The sequence below is a fragment of the Rhineura floridana genome, chromosome 4, assembly GCF_030035675.1.
Source record: "Rhineura floridana isolate rRhiFlo1 chromosome 4, rRhiFlo1.hap2, whole genome shotgun sequence".
NCBI lineage: Eukaryota > Metazoa > Chordata > Lepidosauria > Squamata > Rhineuridae > Rhineura > Rhineura floridana.
Window position 1 is genome coordinate 61,756,962 of NC_084483.1, and position 22,106 is coordinate 61,779,067.

Below are 22,106 nucleotides of genomic sequence, written 5' to 3' on the forward strand. Positions count from 1 at the left end.
TAGGTTCCAGTTTGTGGTTTTTGGGCTTTTCTGCTATAGGTGTTCTGTTGGCGGGGGTAGAGGCCAGGGGTCTTGGACTAGTACCTCTAGGGGCTGCTCCAAGGATGGTTGTGGCAGAGGGGGAAATAGAGGGGAAGCACCTAAAATGGACCAGGGAGGGGCGGGATCGCTGCATGCTACTTTATGCCTTACTTCCTTTTTGGGATCCTTCGTGGGTTTTAATTCTAGGTTCTGAGGCAAAGTCCCATCTAGCAGTTTAAAGAGTTGATTAAATCTCATTTTCCTATATCGTAGAGGTTTAGGGTTTTTAACATTTTTGCTCTTTTTTGAGGTTCTCTTTCGCAGACCACTGATATTTTGGTTTTTAGATATTTGTTTACTCACCGCCCTGGAGCATGAAAGATTAGGGGCAATTCCCAACTTGCCAGTTTCCTCCCTTTGAACTCAGACACCACATGGAAGTAGCAGGATTTATGGCAGTTATACTCTAAAGGGAGGTTCTCTCAGTATAAAGATAAAAGTAAAACTTCCTGGTATTTACTTATTCTTTTAACATGCCACCAGAATAAGATGAACTAGAGAAACATCTGGCATTAGCTGACTGCTCACAAATGCTGACCAACAAACAGTATATATACTATTGGAACTCTGGCTAGCCTTTGGTTAAGCTAATATGGGGAAATTTGACACAACATTCAGTTAACATTCTTCCAGTTGGTGTACTTTTGTGAGCAGTATTTTCATTGCTATAGCTTTTAAAGTATAATCTCAGATCACAAATAATGGTGAGTTGTTTCTCCAAATTAATGGATGATCTTCCATATCCTATTTTTAAGCTACAGACTAAAACATTGCCTTGATGATTTCATACAAAGAGATGATTTCACAATCAGCTGCGGCTTTGCAAACACAGACTCCATGCAAATATTATGCAAATTGCATATAATTATGCATATTAGTTTCAGTCTGCCTCAAAATTTTCTTCCCAGCTGATCTCTAGTACTGACCAAATTTCCAACTCTTGGATTACAATAATAAATATTTTGAGAACATTTTCAGCTTGAAGGATTGGAAAAGAAAGAATGGAAACTTAGCTGTGCATTTCCATTTAGAGATTCTATTCAAACTATAAGGGAGAAAATATTCTTACGATCAAGAACAACTCCAACTTGTGGTTTGGAATTTCTGTCTGTTATCTGCCAAATTGCAAACGGTTCAGAGGGGGTTTCCGGGAGAAGTCGGAATAAAAGTATGATAGTGTAAGCCTTTGGTAATCCATCTGGATGCATTTCCCTATTAAGGAAAACATAAATTATTGATCATCAAAAATGCAAGAAAACAGCTATCACATTTTTTTTCATCTAAAACACACAAAAGGACTGTAGGAAAATGTCAGTGTGTTAACTGTTTAATTGCATTAGATAATTCACAAGATAACAAAGTTGTGGTTCACTCAAGATCCAAAAGACACAGATCCTTGCTCAGCAGCTGATCACGCACTCCACTAAAGAAACTAATAGACTAATATAGTGAAGAAGATTCAAAACGAATTTGAATGCCTGCTTTGCATTTGAGACTTAAAGACGCTCTCACCAGAAAGGGAGGAAAGGGTAATTTAAATCTTCCAATATTCTTCAGTTTGCCTATTTGGGTGTTTTTCCTTCCCATACTAGTGAAAAGTGATACAAATCTGAACTGTTGGGGAATGGTAAATAATTTTATTCTAAATCTTCCATAAGAACTGTGTTCTGTTCTAAAATTACAGCATCCAACAGATACAGTTGCTTGGATTGTAGAGCCTGTAAGGACTAAGAGGCAATGGTGATAGCTAATCTTCAAGTCATTAAGCAACAGACCTTAGACTTTCAAAAAGGACAGAAGAGAAAAGAGGAACAAAAGTGGTAAGGCAAAGGGCTATGTGAGAACAGTGATATTTGCATGGAGAGGGAACAGAGTGGCAGGAGAAATATTGTGAAGGAACTAGCCAGGAATAAGAGGCCAATAATAACTTTTGGGAGGCAATTCAAAAGAAAAGCAATGCAGAAGGGCATGAGAAGTAAATAAAGCTATGAGTTCCTCTCACCTAGTACAATCTGACAGCAGTTCTCTAATATCTCAAATCAGAGGTTATTTTTTGAGATCCTTTTTTTGAAATGCAGATGCTAGAGTTTGTACCATTGCCACTATGGCTCCTCCTCAAAACTGTGGCTTTATCTTGACTATAAATAGAATGTTGGTATGTTGTTCTTGGGCTTAGGAGTTTGTGTCTCCAAACTGTACAGCTTTTTCTAATGCTAATGCTTCTTCTGAATCCCTCTCTTATTGGCAAATGAGTTGTTGAGCCTGGACAAAGAATATCCTCTCTAATTAGGAATGAAGCAGTAATAGCTAGCAATATATGGCTGTGAGCACACTAGTAATCTACAGTAAAGTTTTTTCATTGGTCACACCTGGATGGGGAATGGGTTGATCTGTCAATCAGTTGCAAAATCCCTTTGAAGTGAATTAAAAAAACACACACGCTCAAGCTGATCCCACCAGGTTTTACAGTAAAAAGGAGTGGGTTTTGATTAGAGTCCCCGTTTTCAGAAAAGAGAGATGGGGATGTATTGGAACCAGCAGAACAGTAACTGTATCTCTATGCTATACAGCAACTATCAAATAGCCTCTGTAGCTAAGAGTTTCCTCAAGCTGAGTTTGGAACGAAATAACTGCAACACAGCAGATTTCAATTGCCATGTCAACAAAAGCCTATGTAGAGCATAAAAAAACCAAAACAGGGCTGGAAATGCTAAATATATTAAGAAACAACAACAATAATAAATTATTTAAGAAAGCTGTTGCACTTTCTTTTGAGCACAATTCTTCATGCTGTAGAATAAGCAAGTATCACCTTTTGTTCCAGCAAGATTGATGAACTGGATTTCTATCCCTCCCTTCTGCTGAAGAAGCCCAGGACAGCAAACACATACATGTTCCATGTAACCACATGCAGGCAACTTTCCCCAGTTAAAAAAAAAAAGGTAACACAGCTTACATTGTGGGCTGGCTGACAAAGGCATTTTTATGAAGCCTATACGCCACGTAACTGGGGAACGATCCTGACTGTAAGGAAACTCCTGGTACCGAAGCAAAATATTTCTCTGTTAAGTTGTAAGATTCCAGCATTCTGAAGCCTGTATCATAGGGGAGAACATTTTAACAAGAGAGAGAAAGTGAGAGTGGTGGAATTTAGAAAAAGTGAAGTAAGACTTTACTAGGCTAGAATATTTGTATATTAACTTCTTACCAGGGGCAGTGTACCCATCCAAGTACATGAGAGGGCAAGCTGAAACAGAAGAAAAACATGTCAGATGAAATAATGAAAGAACAGTATTATTGTTAGTAGGTGCACAGGGTAACTGAAGAATCTCTTCCTTTGAAGGTTTTCAAAGAGAGGCTACACAGGCTTATATATTGTTGCCAGCAAGACTAGCCCCTTGCCAGTGTATGCATAGGGTTGAGGGTTCTTGCTTTTCCCCTTCCTCCATGTCTACATAGAGTCTTTGTATGCTGAATGTTAGGCCACCTAAGCTCACAGGTTATCAACAGCAGTTGTCTCGTCAAGGCGGAGAATAGAGGAGACTCCATTCAAGATTTCTTGAGTCTGTTGTAGTAGGCCCATTTAAATAATGTGTTTTATATAAGTTTATAGTCAGAGTGTTTGGAAGTTTGCCCCCCTTCAGAGTTGGAGAAAATGCATTTTTAAAAGGCAAACGTTCCTGTACCCATTCGCCCGCTCCAGGAAGTCTAGGTGTACAGCCAAGATAGTACCTTCTAAATCAACAAGTCTGAGTTAAAATGTAAACAGTTGAAGAGAATGGGAAATACCTTATTAAGATTTTCCAAATGGCCGGCAGTGTCAACTCACCTATGAATTGATATACATCTTTGGAAAGCTCTGTGGGGCTGTTTATGAAACAGAATGACTGAGAATGGGGAGGTGATTGTTTGTAAGACTGTCCATGAGAACATTTATGTCAAGTCTGTGGGAATTTATTTATGAGAAAAGACTGTGGGAATGGAAATATGATGTTGTGGCAGTTCAGATGATCTAGAGATGGGAGACTATAAAGAGAGATCACAAATGCAGTTGTTTACTGGTCTAATGGACTGGCCATGCTGCTGTCAGTTTGCCTAATTGCTGAGTTTTATTCTGAGTCTTATCTGAGTCACAGTGTGTGAGATTTAAATTGTCATTCTATTCTACATATGTGTGTTAAGATATCTAGTCTGTATAAGGATGCATTACTTAAGAACCTTGGGTTTTGCGTTGTTAATTTGGATTTATTCATTTACTGGTTTTGACTAAGGATGCTTTTTTATTCTGATTTGTCCCTAGGCTTCTGGTGGGAGTTTCCTCTTAAAACTCTGCCTGTTTAGATTTACTGCTGAGGCACGGCATAAGTCTAGGCGAGAGTGGTTGCTTCATACAAGGACTCTATACAGCTTTAGGCTTAAGGGACAAGTGAAGAACACTTGAATCTGTGCACAGGTGAAAATGAAGTAGTTACAAACTATTTCAGGTGGCAAGCCAGCCAGGAGTCGCTAGCAGGAGACGTGACCTAAAGAGGAGTCAGATGAACTGTAGTGAAATCTGATTTCCTAAATTTTGCTCTAATAGGTTGAAAAACCATTAGGCCAAGTATAGAAAACTCATGTTTCCTCAGCCAGACAGAGCTGGGAGGCAGGCTATACATGTATACCTGTACTCCAAGACAGAAAAAGTCTTGGAAAGATACAAACTTCAATCATGGCACAAGCATTTGCTGATAGAGAAGGCTTTTTAGCTGCCTTTTGTAGAGCTGGTGAAAGAGAGTCTGCAGATAATGAATATATGGTCTTTGAAATGCCAAATGGAGATTGGTTAACAGGATACTGGAATATAGGGCCGGCACCAGCTTGCCCCAGGCCCCGGCGCACGCACACACACACACAAATGTGCAACTACGTGTCTCTCACAGGGAGGGAGCTTCTTCCACCTGCCCATTCGCTGGCTCTATCTCTCCTGTCTTTTGTGGCTGTGCAGGCTGCTACGCACGCACATCGCTGCCATCAACGAAGATGGTGATGGAGTCTTCAGCCCCTTAGGGAAATCTTGGCCACCATCTTGGTTAATGGCAATCCTGCACGCGCAGCCCATGCAGCCGCAAAAGACAGGAGAGACGGGTAGGTGGAACCAGCAAATGGGCAGGCAGCTACTTTGCTTCGGTTCACGATAAAAGAGTGCTACTCCTCCCCCACCCTATCAAGAGGCCCCTCAGAGGCTTCTGTGGCTCCAGGGGCCCTCAGCCAGGGCCCAACCTGGGACCGGCCCTGGAGATATAAAATCTAACCAGCTGTGCAGTAAGTTTGGGATAAGAGATGCAGAAGTGCTTGTTGGAAGAGACTATTAACTACAAACGAGTGTTTAAGAGACCACAATGGACAGAAATGACCAGGTACTGAACGAATGTTGTTATTAAAGAGTTTACCATTGTAAAGAGACAGTACGGAGGAGCCCTGATTAAGTCAGACTCTTACCAAGTCTTTAATTTGTCTCTTTTTTATTCAGCAGGAGTACCTTTTATGTCCAGAGTACCTGCTTCATCAAAGAAACTGGCCCTGGATTCAAGCATTAACTGCCAGTAAGAATCCTGTGCTCCTACCTGTAAATAATAGGGGATTGGTTCCATTGGGCAGAACAGAATTACCAGAAGATAGAGATCAAGTTGTGAATACCACGGTCCAGTTGATTCAACTCTTTGGAAGAAATGTGGTATGGCATACCATGGAGAATGCAACTCATATCTCCTACCTGCAACCATACCTATATAATGTTGGGGAAATTGTGATTGTCATAAATTCTTTTATGTCCTTAACTACTATGGTAATATGCAGTGAAGGATTTCATCATGATTGCTATTCTGGCTGGGCCCCTTATGAAATAATGTGTGAAGTCACATCTGATTTTCCTTCACAAAGATGAATGCCATACATAAAGCTGTCCTGATATGTTTCCATGTCCCCTGTTGTTCTTGTATTACCAATATAAGCAATTTCCCAAACTTTGCATTTGATTAGGATATGACAAGGATATGAAACTCTATTTTTAGGAAGAAATCCTAATTGGACCCTTGAAGGTGTTGTATAAATACAGCTGAATTACGAAGCTTGCAGCCTCTATTTCCACAGGTAACAGCTATGTGCAATGTGATCACTCAAACCCATTGGCAACCGGATGACATCATATCCTTCAGTGATTTATATCCAGAAGAAGATAGCCTTTTGGATTGGATTGTGTTAGTGGAGGCTGAAGCAGAAAATATTGAAGAGAATAGGAAAGATGAAGAATCTGCCAGAGGAGCCGTGTGTCAAGTTATACCAAAGATACAGCTGCTTGACTTCATGTAATGAATAATTGTTTTTGCTGACTTGATAACACTCCTCAGGGTGCAAAGTGGGGGGTTGTAGTAGGCCCATTTAAATAATATATGTTTTATATAAGATTTTAGAATCAGAATGTTTGGAAGTTTGCCCCCCTTCAGAGTTGGAGAAAATGCATTTTTTAAAGACAAGCGTTCCTGAACCCATTCTCCCCCTCCAGAATGTCTGGGCGTATAACAAAGATAGTAGCTTCTAAATCAACAAGTCTGAGTTAAAATATAAACAGTTGAAGGGAACAGGAAATAGTTTATTAGGATTTTCCAAATGGCTTGCAGTGCCAACTCACCTATGAATTAATATACACCTCTGGGAAGCTGTTTATGAAATAGAATGTCTATGAGAATGGAAAGATGGAAAGGTGAGAGTGTATGACTGTCCCATGAGAACATTTATGACAAGTCTGTGGGGATTTATTTGTGAGAAAAGGCTGTGGGAATGGAAATATGATGTTGTTGCACATCAGATGATCTAGAGATGGGAGACAATAAAGAGAGATCACAAATGCAGTTGTTTACCAGTCTAATGGACTGGTCATGCTGCTGTCAGTTTGCCTAATTGCTGAGTTTTATTCCGAGTCTTATCTGAGCTCCCGTCATTCTATTCTATATATATGTGTGTGTTAAGATACCTAGTCTGTATAAGGATATATTACTTAATAACCCTGGGTTTTGTGTTGTTAATTTTGATTTATTCATTTACTGGTTTTGACAAGACTAAGTGTGCTTTTTTACCCTGATTTCTCATAGTCCTGAGATGCTTCTGTTGCGAGTTTCCATAGGCGCAAAAGAAGTTCGGACTATTTCACTTGGGAGGTACCAGACATATTCTGTTTGGGAGTCAAACTTCAGACAGCAGAACAGTCTTTATAATATATACTATTTATTCTTATATGCATATATGTGCATATACATTTATGCATATTTATGCATTCTAGGTGGCCTTAGCCATCATTGCAGAAACAGAAAACAGAAAAATAGAAATATATATATCAGCATAAAAGAAATTTCTGGATAACATCAAAGTATAAGACTCTGAAGCCACATCTTAACAAGTTACAATAGGCAAAGGATTGAGTTAAACTCTAAGTCATATCACAGAGCCAAAGTACAAAGGACACAGAAATACATGTCATGATACATCACCCATCAGATGTTATGGATGGAACAGATGAATAGTTCTCCTGCTTTCTTCGACACCCCCCCACACACACACTAACAGAGCCAAGGGGTCCTGAGTACTATGAAACCTGGCTTTCCTATACACTTTCTTTTCTATGGAAAAGCGTGTTCCCATGGTTTTATCTGTTTTTTGCTACTTCTAATCAGGCTCAGATGCTCGAAAAGAGTCTTTATTTCTCAACTAGTCAGCTTAACTTCACCATATATGGATTTCCTCTTCCTTCATATTTACAGTCCATATGGCACACTGGCTGTCTGCCCAGACCTGTTATGTTGTGCCATACTCAACTTCTTTGCTTTGTCTATTCCAGTTGTTTCTCAGGAAAATTACAGCTTTAGTCAGGAGAAAAAAGGGGGGCAGTTTCAAACTACTCCTGTTTTACTGTTTGGCTCTTATACCTACAGCAGACTTTATACACTAGTTCAATAATTCTTAAGCATCTTCTTAGCATACCTAAGCATGTGTAAATGTTTTCAGCACATTATATGCATATTTAAGCCATTATCTGGGTCTTCCCATTATAATATTGCAGATGCTTTGACTAGGATTCTAATTGTTTCATGCCTGCACCTAAAAAGCTGTTTTACGCACAGGACAGTCTGCTGATTTCACCTTTATAGTGTAGCCTATCAGACTGCACCAGAAGAAAATTTGGACACCCACTTCATTATGAGCATGTTTTGGAGAGAAACGTGGAAGGCTCTTTGATCAAGTGGGAGTTTCTATGATCTGAAAGGGAAATGATTTTTGATGCAGCCCTGTGTACCTCCCATCTTCAACTGAGGATTGGGAGATCCTTTGAAATAGCATGGGAGGTGGCATGAAGGTGCAGGAGAAAGGGAGAATTTGCAAAAATCATCTCCCCTCCTTCCTACTCACAAAAGCCTCTGCTGGATCAAAGAGCCTTCTGTTAGTGGTGGGACTAAATTATATACACAAAGGTTAGCCAGTGTGGGGTTTTTTGTGTGTGTGTTTGTTTTTTGCTGGGTCTGTCAAGAACACCTGATTTCTAAAATGGCTCAGAGGCAAAGAATTCTGGGGAAAGACATCTTATCTGAGATGGGGCCTCTGAGAGGCATGACTTTGCAACTTCCACAGCTGAAGGCCCAAGCAAGAAAACCTGCTTATCAGCAGACTGGTATCAAGGCCACAGGCCTGGGAAGGTTGGGGAGTATGTGACCATTAGGTGCAAAAACTCCAGAAGCATTTCACCATCTGAAAGCCCCCTGATTGGCTAATTAATCCCTAGCTGTTACTGGGCATTTTCCCATAAGAACAGGAATCAGACCTTAGGTCTTTGTTCCCCAATGTCCCTCAGGGGTTGCTGATGCTACCTGAGTGGGGTTCCATCTTTACATCTGCTATCAAGGCTATACATCTCTGGGGAGATGTGGAACCATGAAGCTATTTTGCTGTTCACCTCTTTTTAAGTTTAGACTAGGCTAAACAGTTTTGTTATTTTTGTCTGTGTCTGCAACTCTCTGTATTTTACCTGGCCCTCAGGGGTGTGGGTTTTAAGGAACCAATTTGCTGCTATATCTGTGCACTAATATTTTATTTAATAAAGCTACTTCTAATTTACCAGTGTGTGTTCATTGCAGGAGTAGTGTGGCCCTGAATCCAGTACTTTGGCCATTTGACCACAGACTACCATATAATTTGGATATTTTGCCTAAGCCTCCAAGACAAGGAGTGCACCTTTGGCTCTTGTCTGTTGGAATCCTTGGCAGATCTATTTCTGGCACTGTGGGTTTCCCCTTGGCCCAGACTGGTTGACCAGGTTAAAGGGTGGTGACGTCAACCTACCTTACAGTGTTGTTGGTTTACTCAGCCTTAGTAAGGTGAGGCACAGGGTGTGCCTTGCCAGGATCAATTGCCCTGGGTATGGGAATTGAGTTATGGGACTGTACGGGGTGGTTCATGCATGAAGATTAAGCTCAGTATTGTGCATACTGAATTACAGTGGCTCTACAGGGTTTCAGATGGGGGACATTCCAAGATCCACCTGGGTATATCAGGGACTGAATGTGGCACCTTCTGCATGTAAAGTACTGAGCCATGGTCCTTCCCTTTTAATCAAAAGTGTGCAGATATTTGTGTAAATATTTTGTTTCTTTAATAACATGCTAAATAGGATATGTTTGATATAACAATGATACACAATAGAGTCAAATATGTAAACTAATTTTGAAAAGATTGGAGAGAGGAGATATTTTACTTACTTGAGGTAGCAGTCTCACAAACAAAGGTGATAAGGTTATCCTCAATCTTTTCAAAAGCATCAAAGTCATCAACTATAAAGACATGACGTTCACTGGGTTTGCTGGCCATTTTGGCCAGTTCATGGTAATCAACATCAGCCACACCAACAACAAAGATACTGAAACCTGGAAATGCAATATTGATTGAGTTAATATCACTATATGTTTTTCATATTGTCACAGTCTGTTGGCATCAACTCCAAGAAATTCAGGTTTAGACCCTTTGCAGGTCCACTGTGAATTGTTTGCAAGGCGCTTTGAGGGTAAAGCTGCTCACCTCCGTAGCAATCTTGATGCCCCATCCACATCTATTATAGTTCCCAATGAGGTGTCCAATGCAATGTCTGCTGCTTCACGGCATCAATTTTAACTGATGTGGCCTGATGACGTGGACAAGATACTTTTGACTATGCGGTCAGCAACATGTCCTCTTGACCCTTGCTCTTCTTGGCTTATTAAAGCTTGTCAAGGGGGTATGATCAAATCGATCCAAGCTGTGGTCATTGTGTCTTTGTGGGAGGGAGTGGTCCCAGCCACCCTGAAAGAGGTGGTGATCTGATCACTCCAAAAAAGCCCACCCTGGATTCAGTGGTTTGTGACAACTACCACCCAGTCACAAATACCCCTTGTTTAGGGAAGGTGACCAAGACGGTAGTGGTGCAGTAATTGCAAGTACTCATGGATGAATCAGATTATCTTGACCTATTCCAATCTGGGTTCAGGCCTGGTTATGGGACTGCATTGGCCTTGGTCATCCTCATGGATGGCCTTTATTGGGAGAAGGACAGGGGGAATGCAACCTTATTATTCTTGATCTTTCAGCAGCTTTTGATACCATTGACCATGGTATCCTTCTGAGCTGACTTGGTGAGATGGGTATCGCAGGCACTGTTTTACAGTGGTTCAGATCCTACCTCAAGGGCATTTCAGCCCCCTGGCAGTTATGCTGTGGGGTGCCGCAGGGTACCAATGCTATTTAACATCTATATGAAGCCCTTGGGAGCAGTCATCAGGAGACTTGAGGCAAGGTGTCAGCAGTATGCTGACAATACCCAGCTCTATTTCTCTGTAACATCTGAATTGGGAGAGGCCATGCAAGTCCTGGACCAGTGCCTGGACTCAGTGGTGGGCTGAATAAGGGTAAATAAACTGAGTCTGAATCCTAGCAAGACAGAGGCACTGTGGTTTGGCGGTTGTTAAGTTCAGGTAATTGGTCAATTGCCTGTTTTGGATAGGGTCATACTCCCTCTGAAAGAGTAAGTTCGTAGTCTAGTGGCTAGGAGTGCTGTTTACCAGCTTCAGCTGGTAAGACAGCTGCAGCCCTTTCTGTACCAGGATAGCCTTACCACTGTTGTCAACACACTGGTAACCTCCAGGTTAGATTACTGTAATGCGCTCTATGTGGGGCTGCCATGGAGGTTGATCCGGAAGCTGCAGCTGGTGCAAAATGTGGTGGAGCAACTGTTCACTGGGGCAGGGTATTGCCAACATGTTAGCCCCTTGCTGATGTTACTGGCTGCCCATTAGCTACCAGGTCAAGGTTCTGGTTTTGGTGTACAAAGCCCTATGCAGCTTGGGACCAGGATAACTGAAGGTTCAACTTATCCCTTATATACCCAGTCTATCACTGCCCTCTGAAGGTGAGGGGCCTCCTGCAGATACCATCTTATCAGGAAGTCCGCTCCACACGACATAGGAAGTGGACCTTTAGTGTTGTGGCACCTACCCTTTGGAATTCCCTCCCTTAAGTATTAGACAGGCAACATCACAGTTATCTTTTTTGCACCTACTGAAGACTTTCTTCTTTCAACAAGCCTTTTGAGTAGAGACCTTATCTCAGTCTGCATGTGTGTTAGAATTACTTTTTTAGAAGTTTTAAAATGTTTTTTTAAAAAGATGTTTTGTTTTAATATGTTTTAAAGTCGTTTGTTTTTAAGATGTTTTAGAGTGTTTTTAGTGTATTTGTTGGCCACGTTGGGCTCCTTCTGGGAGGAAGGGCATGATAATAAATAAATAAATAAATAAATAAATAAATAAAATAAAGGTATATTTCTACATGTTGTTCTAGACAAGCTGCTAAACAATCTATTATATGAAGATAAATCCACAAAGTTACATACAACTCTTAAGGGAAATATGTAAAGTGTGTATGTTCACATTTTGAGTTTCCTTGATTTAAGAAAAAGAAAACATATTACCTGAAGAGGGAAAGTGACTAAATATGTGGTGCATGGGCATCAGAAAGATGGGAAGAAATGTTTATAAATAAATGTTCATATGAAAAGCTTACACATACAACAACATTTGCATTGGGTGAAATCCAATGTTGCATGTGCAGAAGTCTTCCTCTTTCTCCCCCTGCAGAATTTCCCCCAAATTGTTTCCAGAGGATCCCCCTGGAGAAGGGGAAGTCCTGTTGTGTGAGTGGAAGTCTGTTCTTTGGTACAGATACCATTGGATTCAGTCCACTGAGATGTGATACTGAATAAAGAGATTTATAGATATCTTAAACTATAACAATGAATGCTTTCTTTAATCTACAATGCAATGATTATAATCTCACTGCAGATTAAAATATTTTAAGAAAAGGGGAAGATTGGAAAACAAATTTTAAAAAATAAAACTTCTTAGTTGATGCCAATATAAGTTAATAAAAGAAAGGAAAAAACCCTTCATCAATGAATCCGTTATTATTTTCCTCAAAATTACTTTAATTTTAACTCCCAATTTTCCTTGTATTTGTACCACTTTATCTAGTGGTTTCTTTATAATTAAGCTGCTATTACTTACAACCCTTATGATGTCTATTCAGAAGCAAGTCCTATTAAATTCAATGGGGATTACTCCTGGCAGGGCTAGGATTGCAGCCTTAATAGCTTAAATGTTCAGCAGCTGGCTTTAAAAAAGTTATTATGCTGTTCTAACTTTGCTGTATCTTGTATCAGGCCTCTGAATTCCCCATTGCCAACCAAACTCAACATAGCTATAACATTAATCTCCTTTCTGAAACTCTTCTGTTTCAGTGCTGTTGGACAGCACTCAATGTAGTCATTTGTATAAAAAAACTTTATCAGATAATATTCTCTCTCTGTTCTCGATCGCATTATAGATTTTTACCATATACTATCCTTATTTCAAATAATCATATGAATCATTTCTGTTCTTTGCTGTTATACAAAATTTCTGGTCACTTCAATTACTATTTTACTATTACTATTTTATTGATGTATTTTTATACTTGTGTTTATTTTTCTTTGTAAGCTGCCTTGAGGGCCTTTGGTCAAAAGGCGGGGTATAAATAAATTTAATAATAATAATAATAATAATAATAATAATTCATGTCATTACCAAAATAAAAAAATACATGTCATTTCCTATAATAAGCTATCTAGGTGGCTCTTCTATTGCAATCAACTCCCTGACTTTTCATTTTATATCAAAATTTATCTCTTCTGTGACTCTGGATTCTACCATTCTGGAACTCTCTGTCTCTGGTCACATTTTCTCTTCACTTTAATCACAACCCAGCCAACAACCTCACACCCATTTCATTTTTTCCTATCATTACCTTTCTGCCACATATGAAAAACAGAAGGATGGTTATGTTACAGTAAAAGGAATTCATCCTTAAATGGTTCACTATATGTCATAAAAGTTTCTCAAAGAAAAAGAAATGTGGCACTATTGTTAGTGTATTTATTGTATTTTTATACCATCCATGAATTACTAAGTGTGGTTTAAAAAAAGGGAAAAAAGAATATAACAATTAAAATGTAAATGCAAAAACAAATAAGCTGAAGGACACAAAATCATAAAGCAGCATAAAGTCATCAGTAAAAGCTGGAGAAAATAAAAAGCTCTCTACCTGGCACTGAATGAACAACAAGGTAAGTGCCAGGCAGATCTCTTTGTGAAGAGTGCTTCACAATTTGGATGTCAAGACTGATACAATAATCTGTTTGACAGTCATCTGCCTCACCTCAGATAGTGAGGGCACTTGCAGGAAGCACTTAACTTTAACGTAAGGATAAAGTACCTATGGAAATAGGCAGTCCTTCAAATATCTTAGTCCTAAGCCATGCACTAGTTCAAGCCTCACTGGCTCTTCCATGCTCACTTATTATTTCAGCTGAATATATTTCATATATTCCAGTCTGCCTAATAACATATAACATAGAAAAACATTTGATGAAGATTTCAGAGTTATCATCCTACTAAGTTATATGACATAAAAGTTTCTTACCAGAATGTTGTATGACAGCTGCGGCTTTCCTCACTTCATCCTGTGACCGACCGTCGGTTACAACAACAAGTACCTTGGGAACTCCTTTCCTCATGCCACTTTCCCATGTTAAGACCTTATCTTTGATAAATGTAAGTGCTTTGCCTGTGAATCGTGAAACAGAATTCAGTTGGCTGATCCACCTAAAGATCCACCATTTTAGCAGCACACAGGCATTGACAGTGGAATAAAATTAGGAGGTTGTATCCAACCAAGTTATATTCAAAGTAGATCCACTGAAATTAATGGGTCTAAGTTACTCAAATCCATTATTTTCAGTGAGTCTAGAGATGGAAAGATTGGTTAAGTTCAGTTCTCTCCGTTTCTCATTTTTCAAAGCTTAAATTCTGTTCTCCACATTTATGCATCAATTTGTAATTTTTTTAAACAAAATCTGCAGCCTTTTAGTGCAAATTTCTCCCAATAAACACATTTTTGTAGGCAGTTTTGACTAATGTACACATTTTTGCAAGCAATTTCTCATCATATAATGCATATTTGTATGTTATTTGCACTCATTTATTTATTTTTATGCACACTGTCCCCAAATATATGCATTTTTGTAAACATTGATTGATGAACTGCATTGCAAAATTCAAAACAGTGCCAATTTTGAAGGATGGCTGTGTTGTGGTTCTCATATTGTTTCGGAAAGGGTGAATTTGATAGATTCAGCTTGAAATGCAAATTGAATTCATTTTTTTACCTATCCCTAGTCTACTCCAAGTAAGACTGACATTGGATACAACTCCAAGACTGTTCAGTGCAGAGATCATCATTTTCACACAGAAAAAGTTCAGTTTAGCACAGAGCAATCTCCCAAAGATTGCTTACCTGTTTTCGTGTTCCCTCCTCTATACCGAATATTCTGAAGTGCTCCAAGTGCCGGTGCCTTATCATCATATGTATTCAAATTAAACTCAGACTTTGGATCATCACTATATTGTACAAAGGAAACCTGATATGGAATAGAGAAAGTTAATGCTTATATTATTGGAAAGAACACTCCAGCGATGCTGGCTTTGTAATCTTGTTCAACAACACAGGAAGAAAATGTGATCATTAATGAAGGATTTTGCAGCGTACACTGGCAAACTCCCCCTAGGGTGGTGTTCGAGTATTGTTGTGCCCATCTTTAAGAAGGGTGACAGAGCTGACCCTCGTAATTATAGACCTATTAGCCTTTTAGATGTCGCCTCTAAACTCTATTTACAATATCTTCTAAGTAAACTGCTTGAATGGGATAGTAATCAATCTATTGTTCATGATGAACAGGTGGGTTTTAGGAAGGGTAGGAGTCCTACAGATCAGGCCTATGTGTTACATCATTTAATTCACAAAACTATAAGGGGACCAAATAAGTCTATTTATGCAGCCTTTGTAGATTTCGCTTCAGCGTTTGATTTAATAGATAGACAGCGCCTATGGCATAAATTGGCCAAGAGTAATATTGATAAAAGATTACCCTGGTTATTACAACTACTCCATCAGAATAATTTATTGCAGGTGCGAACTGGCCTACAAGGCGCTCTGTCTCAAGCTATCCATATCAACCGAGGGGTGAAACAAGGTTGTGTTTTAGCGTTCTTCCTATTTAATGTGTATATCAACGATCTCATTCCCAGAATGGCTTCTCCTTCTTCCCCCCCCCCTTCAGTTGGCACACACAAGATTTCAGTCTTGCTTTACGCTGATGATTTAGTATTACTATCCTTGAACAAAACTGGCCTTAAAAGGATGTTAGCCAAATTCAGGGAGATCTGCAAAGTGGAGCAGCTGACAGTCAACTACTCAAAAACCAAGATTATGGCATTTGGCAAAAGGGCACCAAAGTCCAAATGGGCACTTGATGGGTTCCCTCTGGAGCAGGTCCACTCGTTTAAATATCTAGGTTTACATTTTAATGAGAAACTGTCTTGGAAACAACACTTAGAAGCTATCAAATTACTGTGTGCTAGATCTGTTGGTCAGCTTAGATCTGTTGGTCAGCTTTTCTTCCATACTAAAGGGAGCCAACTAATTAGTCCCACCCTTAAGGTCTATGCTGCTAAAATTGTACCCCAAATGCTTTTTGGGGCAGAATTATGGGGACAAACATCTAAGCATGCACTGGAAGTTCTTCAAAATAAATTTATGAGACAGTTGTTGGGGCTTCCACCAGGGACCCATCTGCCCACCTTAGATCTGAGCTCGGGCTCCCATCAATATCTGCAAGAATAGACCTTTCTTATTTTAGATATTGGCATAGACTAAATGGGATGGAGGACCTCTCTTTTACTAAACTTTGCTGGTTTGAGCAATTAAGATCTGGAGGTAGGGCAAGGCAGTGTCAGGACAAGCTCGAAGGGTACAATCTTTCCATGGAAAACCTTTTAAATTTTAGTCCACTAGCTCTCAGGAACTGGATTTTCGACAATGATGCCGCTCAAGATACAGCAGCCATTACTGTTGCATGCTTTTCTCCATGGTATCCTCAATTTAAGTATAATCGTGCAAGAGCTCTTTATTTTGAGGTTCTCACTTTTCCCTAGCTCAGAAGGGCATTTACAGAACTCAGGTTCCAGCAGATGCCCTCTGCATATCTCGATGGGAGATACCTTAGAATCCCAGTCACAGAACGGAACTGTATTTATGGGTGTAATCAGATTGAAGATATAATCCATTACCTGCTGTACTGTCCTTTGTATGTGGATCCCAGGGAAAAATTCCTGTCAGATATTATTTGGATGTTCTCTGATCAAACGCCCCAAGGAATGGTAGTGGAACTTTTAGCTGACAAATATTTATATATCACATATTCGGTAGCCCAGTTTACATTGGCAGCTAGGAAGTTGAGGGCTCTCCATATTAAGAATTATGCGGTATTATAAAATTTTATCTTTAAGGCCCGAGTGTTTAGCCTTTTAACGGATGTTTCATTTTAATAAAAGCTTTCAGTAAGAAGAGTCTTTTAAGCAATACTTTGTATACATTGTTAAGGCCTATGTCTATATACAATAAAGTTCTGACTATTCTGTAGGGGTCTGAATCATTTTTGCCTCCAGCCAATTTTGTCATTTGTTGGGGGGGTGGAAGTAAATGTCTAGTGAATTGTCTAATGCTAGGGCAGTCAATATGGTGCCGTCCAGATGCTGAGAACCATAACTCCCATCATTTCTGACTATTGGAATGCTGGCTGAAGCTAATGGGAATTGCAGACCAAAACATCTGGAGGGTGCCATGTTGACTACCCCTATTGCTGCTGCTGCTGCTGCTGCTAAGGAAGTATAAGTGGAAGAGGATGAAGCAATACACAGAGCAAGCATGAAGACAGAATCTAAGAGCATGGGCTATAAACTGTAGCACATTTATAGCTCTGGCTGGGATAGAATCTAATAGCTTCTTTCAAGAATCTTTAGAGTCTCAACTTCTTTTGTTTATTATTAGATTTAAAGAATAGACAAACCTGAATTCCAGCAGGGTTGATTAGGTCAAAGGCTCCAACCGTGTTAAAAACAAATTTCACTACTTTGTTGAAATTGTCATCTCCAATACTCCAGGAAGCATCAGTCAAGAAGACTATATCTGCTTTGGCACCCTTGCATACTGAAAGATACATTGGATTCAGTTACACAGCCAGGAGGCAGAGTACAATAAGGGCACTGAGATGGTAATTTGAAGAACAGCATCTATCAAGCTTTTCAGTGTGACATATAGAATACATCTGAAAAGCATTTTTCCCTGTTAGAATTTATGAAAAATACATTCAGAGACTCAAATGCACCAAACATGTTTATAGAACTCAAATGACAAACATCAAAATGAATGCGCTGTAAGCTTAAAGGGAAGGAATATAGGGGGAAAGTCAAACACCACTTTTAACAGAACTTACTTCACTGTTCACAAGCTATTATGATCACTCTAAATTACAGTAATATAAATCCCCACAGAAGACATCAGGACTTTTAGTCAATGATACTTTCAAAGCCCTGATTTCACAGACATGGCACAAATAAGACAAAACCATATACAAATACATACCATCTCGAGCAGGTGGGATTGTTGGTGGTGGAGGAGGAGTTGGTGGTGCAGTTGGTGGTTCTGTAGGCTTGATTACTAAAACAAAAATATTATATTAAAATGTTTTACATGTTAAATATTCTTGACTTTGTTAGTTGCCATTGCTAGCATCCTATTGCAGAGCAATTCAATTGATAAAAGTTCATTCGGTTGACCAGTTTATTGGACCTTTGGTTGTAAACACACTAGTAGCCAGATCAAAGTGTTTCCATTAGCCACACCTAGAGGGGGAACAAGTTGATCTGACCATCAGATGTGAAATCTCTTTGAAGCTGTTTTATTTATTTATATATATCTATATATAATATATAGATATATATAAACGTAATTGTGATTAACCAAACAGAGGTTTTTATTATATTAGCAAAACATTTCAGCTTCCACCTTCATCAACTGCCAACATACAAATATACACACACACACACATACACACACACACACACTCAAGCAGCTCCCACCTTTACAGTAAAAAGGGGTGGAGTTTGACTAGCATCATGTGCCTCCATTTTCAGAAAATAGAAGTGGAGATGCACTGCAACCAGCAGAACAGTAAGTGTGTTTCCACTTTTTGTTAATATGTGCAAAATATTTAAGAAAACATACTTATATTATCAGTATTCATATGCTTTCATAGGAGAAAGAGAAGTGATGTTTCAAAACAATTGGTAATTCACCTACCATAGCTGCAGAACTCTAATCATTCTACCATGGGCTACAAAATCCTAGCAGGAGGTCAAGAAGTGCCAAGCACTTGGCTGGCAATAATACACGATTGGTCGGCTGCTTCCTAGCTCAGTGGGTCACACATTGTGCAGGAAAGTTAGCATTTCAATGGTAAGGGACTGCTGATTTTAAGCAGATTAACAGTGCAATCCTGTATTGGTTTACTGAGCTCAGTGAGACTTAGTCTCAAATAGGTGTGCATTGCTGTCTAAACCCCTCGCCTTCAATTAAAGGAGCATGCATTGTGTTATGATTGTCACGTGAAAGATTTTAAACCTTTGTGACTTGAAAGCAGCAAGTGAAGATTAGAATCCAAATGTTTTCCAAGATCCTCCCAATACATGGAAAATGTATATGTTGCCCAATCCATGCATGAAATCCCACAGATGGGGAACAGATGAAAATATTATTCCTTTAAAATACTACAATATTTTTATAGGTTCAAGAATGACAATATCTTCAAGCACAATTATTTTAACCACATTTCTCCAATGTACTTTAAAAATATTATTTTACTACTAGCACGGCTGCTGTCACCTACCTGTTCGTTCTCTTGTGGACACTGGAGGCCCCTCAAGGTTTGGAGTCTGAACAAAGATGGTAGCGTTATATTCAGTGTCTGGTGAAAGGCCAGTGAAACAATGACTGGTTTCTGTTCCACGCACTGTAATTTCTTGCCCTCTGGATCCTGTAAATAGATAAATTAATTAGAAAAAATGCTTAAAATGTAAAACCTTATACAGTGCCTTGCAAACGTACTCAGAACCCTGACCTACGTTCTCATATTACTGAATTACAGATGGTACATTGTAATTTCATTATGTATGATATTTTATTTTGAAACCCTGAAACTCAAAATCAATTATTGTAAGGTGATATTGGTTTTATGTTGGGAAATGTTTGTAAGAAACATAAAAAACTGAGACATGCTGCTTGCATAAGTATTCAACCCCTGTGCTGTGGAAGCTCCCAGTTTACACAGATGAAAGAAATTGCCCCATCGAGGACACAATTACCTTACCATTGGCCTCCACCTGTGACCCATGAAAGTTGCTGGCACATTGCCAGGATAAAAACACCACTGTTGAAGGATCAGGCTGTGGATCTGAAGAAAAATGAAGACCAAAGAGCATTCTACAGAAGTGAGAGATAATGTAATACAAATGCAAAGATTAGGAAAGGGGTACAAAATAATATCCACATGTTTGGATATTCCAGTGAGCACAGTTGGATCAATAATCAGGAAGTGGAAGCTGCATCACACCACCCAGGCACTGCCAAGAAAAGGCCGTCCCTCAAAACTCAGCACTCAAACAAGCAGGAGACTTGTGAGAGAAGCCACAGAGACACCAACAATCACTTTGAAGAAGCTACAGAGTTCAGTGGCTGGGAGTGGAGTCATGGTGCACCAGTCAACCACATCAAGAGCTCTGCATAACACTGGCCTGTATGGGAAGGTGGCAAGAAAGAAGCCATTACTCAAAAAGTACCATCTGAAAGCACATCTGAAGTTTGCCAGAAAGCATGAGAGTGCCCCAGCTGCGATGTGCAAAAAGGTTTTGTGGTCAGATGAGACCAAAATAGAGCTTTTTGGCCAAACCTCAAAGTGCTATGTGTGGTGTAAATCTAACACTGCCCATGTCTCAAGACACACCATCCCTATGGTGAAGTATGGTGGTGGCAGCATCATGCTGTGGGGATGCTTCTTATCAGCAGGGACTGGGCATCTTGTTAAAACTGAAGGAAGAACGGATGGAGCAAATTACAGGGAAATACTGCAAGAGAACCTGCTTCAGTCTACTAAAAAACTGAAGGTTGGGAGGAAATTCACTTTTCAGCAGGACAATGATCCCAAGCACAAGGCCAAAGCAACATTGGAATGGCTCAAGAACGAAAAAGAGAATGTCCTACAGTGTCCCAGTCAAAGTCCTGATCTCAATCCCATTGAGAATCTGTGGCACTCTTTGAAAATTGCACTTCACAAGCGACATCCAACCAACCTAAACGACGTGGAACAAATCTGCCAAGAAGAATGAACCAAAATCCCTCCAACACCACGTGCAAAGCTGGTACATACCTACCCCAAAAAACTTAACACTGTTATTGCAGCAAAAGGTGGCTCTACCAAACATTAATGTGTGGGGACTGAATACTTATGCAAGCAACGTCTCCATTTTTTATGTTTCTTACAAGCATTTCCCAACATAAAACCAATGTCACCATACCATAATTAATTTTGAGTTTCAGTGTTTCAACATAAAATATCATACAGAATGAAATTGCAATGTACCATTTGTAATTCAGTAATATGAGAACATTGGTCAGGGGTCTGATTACTTCTGCAAGGCACTGCAGGTGTTCAATTAATATTAGAAAGCAGAAAACGAAAGTACATAAGATTTGCTTCAATGGAGTGTTGTCCTTAGCTTCTAGAGCTCTTGGGAAAAGGTTTAAAGCATCTGGGTTGCAGGCATGTGCATAGCGGTACCAGGATATGAAAGGGGAAAGGTGTGGAACAACTGGTCTCCAAAACAGCAGAGAAGAAGAATGCTTAGCAGGCAACATGCTTGCTTGTGATGCTGGAGATTTAAGTTCAACCCCTTCTTTGATCTGCCCAAGAGTTTCTTAATGGGAATAAAATAACTTTTCTGGTTTTGTAGCAGAGACACTGTGGGAGTAACTGTTACAAAATTATATATTCATATTCTGCAACAAACAGGAGGGGGATGTATAATAATGGGAAAAATGTTATCCATACTGCTCAACTACTGAGCTATACCACGAGGAACATAGGGCTTATCCACACGGAAGCATTAGTTCATGTAAAATACACCTTTTTTAACCTCCATTTTCAATTTGCACCATCCTCAGTAAGGGCTCAATTCCAGCTCCAAACACACTGTTTTCTATTTACACTGGGATCAATCACATTAGATAGGGGCTGATTGTTGCTGAGCAGCTGCAAGTTCCATCTCACCCCTCAGGAAACAAAATGAACGAAGGGAGGAGGGGGAGTGGGCATGGGAGGGGAATGGTTGACACACCCACCTAAAAGCATCTGAGCAAAGTGCCTACAAAGAGGAGTGCAGTGCAGTTGAGATGGTTTCTCCATCCCTTTTCATATTATCAGAGGATTG

General features: G+C 39.6%; 1 protein-coding gene across 6 annotated transcripts in view; it reads right to left on the minus strand.

Moving 5' to 3' along the window:
- Positions 1 to 22,106, minus strand: part of COL12A1 (collagen type XII alpha 1 chain) — a 170,632-nt gene that overhangs the window by 45,022 nt on the left and 103,504 nt on the right. For all 6 annotated transcript variants that reach the window (XM_061623145.1, XM_061623139.1, XM_061623143.1 and 3 more), the window contains 9 exons: positions 19,511 to 19,657; positions 18,208 to 18,282; positions 17,633 to 17,772; positions 15,022 to 15,145; positions 14,149 to 14,292; positions 9,867 to 10,031; positions 3,290 to 3,328; positions 3,038 to 3,176; positions 1,151 to 1,293 (listed from right to left, as the gene is read on the minus strand). In XM_061623145.1, the coding sequence (XP_061479129.1) occupies positions 1,151 to 1,293; positions 3,038 to 3,176; positions 3,290 to 3,328; positions 9,867 to 10,031; positions 14,149 to 14,292; positions 15,022 to 15,145; positions 17,633 to 17,772; positions 18,208 to 18,282; positions 19,511 to 19,657 (1,116 nt within the window). The remainder of the gene's footprint in view (positions 1 to 1,150; positions 1,294 to 3,037; positions 3,177 to 3,289; positions 3,329 to 9,866; positions 10,032 to 14,148; positions 14,293 to 15,021; positions 15,146 to 17,632; positions 17,773 to 18,207; positions 18,283 to 19,510; positions 19,658 to 22,106) is intronic.